Source organism: Fonticula alba (assembly GCF_000388065.1).
Source record: "Fonticula alba strain ATCC 38817 unplaced genomic scaffold supercont2.1, whole genome shotgun sequence".
NCBI classification, from domain to species: domain Eukaryota; order Rotosphaerida; family Fonticulaceae; genus Fonticula; species Fonticula alba.
The window spans coordinates 810,514-813,118 of record NW_009242971.1 but is presented as its reverse complement, the minus strand read 5'-3'; the positions used below and the strand labels follow the sequence as shown (position 1 = coordinate 813,118).

General features: G+C 65.3%; 1 protein-coding gene across 1 annotated transcript in view; it reads left to right on the top strand.

Moving 5' to 3' along the window:
* Nucleotides 1–60: 60 nt before the first annotated feature.
* Nucleotides 61–2,605, top strand: part of H696_00171 (hypothetical protein) — a gene marked incomplete at its 5' end in the record, with an annotated part of 4,556 nt that continues 2,011 nt past the window's right edge. Inside the window, one exon of the mRNA XM_009494006.1 lies at nt 61–2,434. Coding sequence (XP_009492281.1) covers nt 61–2,434 — 2,374 coding nt within the window. The remainder of the gene's footprint in view (nt 2,435–2,605) is intronic.

Sequence of the window (2,605 nt, the reverse complement as noted above, 5' to 3'; positions counted from 1 at the left end):
CATCCCTCTCTCTCTTTTGCCCTCCCCTCACACCCCCTTCCCAAAGAGCTCCCCCAAGCCATGCACTACATCGGCCTTACTAGCCGCATCGCGCGGTCCATGTCGGCTGCCGTGCGTGCCCCCGGCGTCAGGCTGCTGGCCTCCCGCGACGCGTCGCTTGCCCGGCCGCTTTTCCTGCGCGCGGCCTACGGCACGGCCGTTCCCCCATCCGATCGCATGCCTGCCTCCATCCCCGGAGCCAGCGGGCCACATCACCGCAATCGGCCCAGTGCGGCGGATCTCTTCGATCTCTCCCGGCCCACTTCGCTCGGCTGCTCGCTGCTCTTCTCCGATGACAACCCTTCGGCTCCGGGGGCCGGGGCCCCGGCCGGTGGTGCGCCCCCGGCCGCGGCTGGCGCCGCCGGCGGCAAGGGTGACGACGACGACGACCATGACGATGTGCCCTCGGATGCCGACGCCCCGGCCCCGCAGTCGAATGCCCCGCCGGCCCCCGGGCGCGTGGCCGTCGGTGGTATCAGCACCGACGGCCCGAACAGCCCGCTGGCCACTCCGGTTCCCGGGCCGGTCAGCTCGATCTTCGCCATCCCAGTGCAGGATGCCCCGCTGTTCCCCTTCAACCCCAAGACCATCACCGTCAGCGACCTGCTGGTGGTCAAGCACCTGGTCGAGCTGACCCGCGACAACCAGGACGCCCCGATTGGTCTCTTCCTCTCCCGGTCGACCAAGCCCTCGGACGCCATCACCGGCCTGGAGGACATCCATTCGGTCGGCATGCTGGCCACCATCCTCCACATTCGCCTGATGGATGACTCGTCGGCCCTGGTGGCGGTGTCGCCGCACCGGCGCATTCGCGCCGAGTCGGCCGTCCTCCATGACAACCTCATGTACCTGAATGTCAGCGATCCCGACGCGCCGCCCCACACCACCGGCGTGGCCGGTGCCATCGCCGGCGACGCCTCGGCCACCGCCTCCGAGGCTGACTCCGATGGCGAGACCTCCTCCTCCTCCTCCTCCTCCTCCTCGGCCAGCTCCGGCGCCGGGCCCGCTGCCGCCCTGCCGAAGCCCGCCCCCCTGACCATCATCGATTGTGACGCCTCCACCATCGAGACCTACACGGCACAGATCATGCAGAATATCAAGCGTCTGTCGCACCTGAATGAGAACTTCCTCGACACCTTCCTCCGCAATCGGGACACCTTTACTCGGTACCACTTCAGCGGGTCGCCCCAGCAGTTTGTGGACATCGTGTCTTCCTTCCTGCCGCAGACGTCGCCGCTGGCTCTGCAGGACCTGCTGGAGACGCCGCTGCTCAGCCTGCGCATGAAGAAGCTCCTGGTTCTCCTCCAGCGCGAGATCATCAATGCCCAGATCAACATCAAGGTGTCCAGCAACATCGAGTCCGCCACGCTCAAGCGCCAGCGGGAGCAGTCCATCCGCGAGAAGATGCGCACCCTGCGCCGGGAGCTCGGCGTGGACAACTCCAGTGCCGACATGCTCTTCGAGCGGTATAGCGCCAAGCTGGAGAAGATCCGCTCGGTGCTGCCCTTCCCGGTGCTGCGCGCCCTGGAGGAGGAGATCAATCGCCTGGGCGGGACGGAGACCCACTCCTCCGAATTGTCCATCACCCGGAACTACATCGACACCATCTTCAGCCTCCCCTGGGGGGTGACCAGCGAGGAGCAGTTTGATGTTCGTCGGACGCGTGAGATCCTGGACGAGGATCACTTTGGCATGGATGATGTCAAGAAGCGCATCATGCACTTTGTTGCCTCGTCCAAGCTGAAGGCCGCCGCGCGGGAGCGCTTCATCGCCGAGAACCGCCCCAAGGAGGCCGGTGCCTCCTCGGATGTCGCCTCTCCTGGCGATGCCATGGCCGAGGAGCTTCTGACCGACCGGGCCCCGGCCTCGGACGACTCCGGCTCCTCGATGGCCGGCGACAAGGCCGATCCCGATGCTCTGGATGACCCGACCGTGCGCAAGTCCCCGATTGGCTCCAATGCCAAGACCTTCGACGAGTTCTTCCGCATCATCGAGGCCGATTCGGAGTTCCGCCACAACAACCCCTCGTCCAGTGCCCCGACCGGCGGTGCCGCTGGCAGCGGCTCCGCCGCCACCCCGTCGGACATTAGCCCGGATGAGCAACTCGAGCGCTACCGCCGCATGGAGGAGGAGTACAACCAGAAGCGCCTGAGTGAGGTCCCCTCGCCGAAGATCATCCTTCTGGTGGGTCCGCCGGGTGTCGGCAAGACATCCATTGCTCGGTCGATTGCTGCCTCTCTCGGCCGCAAGTATGCTCGCATCGCCGTCGGTGGTATGGGCGACTCGAGCGAGCTCAAGGGCCACCGGCGCACCTACGTTGGGGCCCTGCCTGGTAAGGTGGTTTCGGCCATTCGCCGGTCTGGCACCTTCAACCCACTGATTCTGATTGATGAGAGTGCGTCCATGAACTGGTGGCATCCTGTGTCTTTTCCTCATTTTCTTCTCTTCTCCTCTTTTTCTTGTCTTCTCCTCTTTTTCTTGTCTTCCCCTCTTTTCCTCGTCTTCTCTCCTCCTCTCTCTCTTCCCTCCCCCTCTCTCTTCCCTCCCCCTCTCTCTTCCCTCCCCC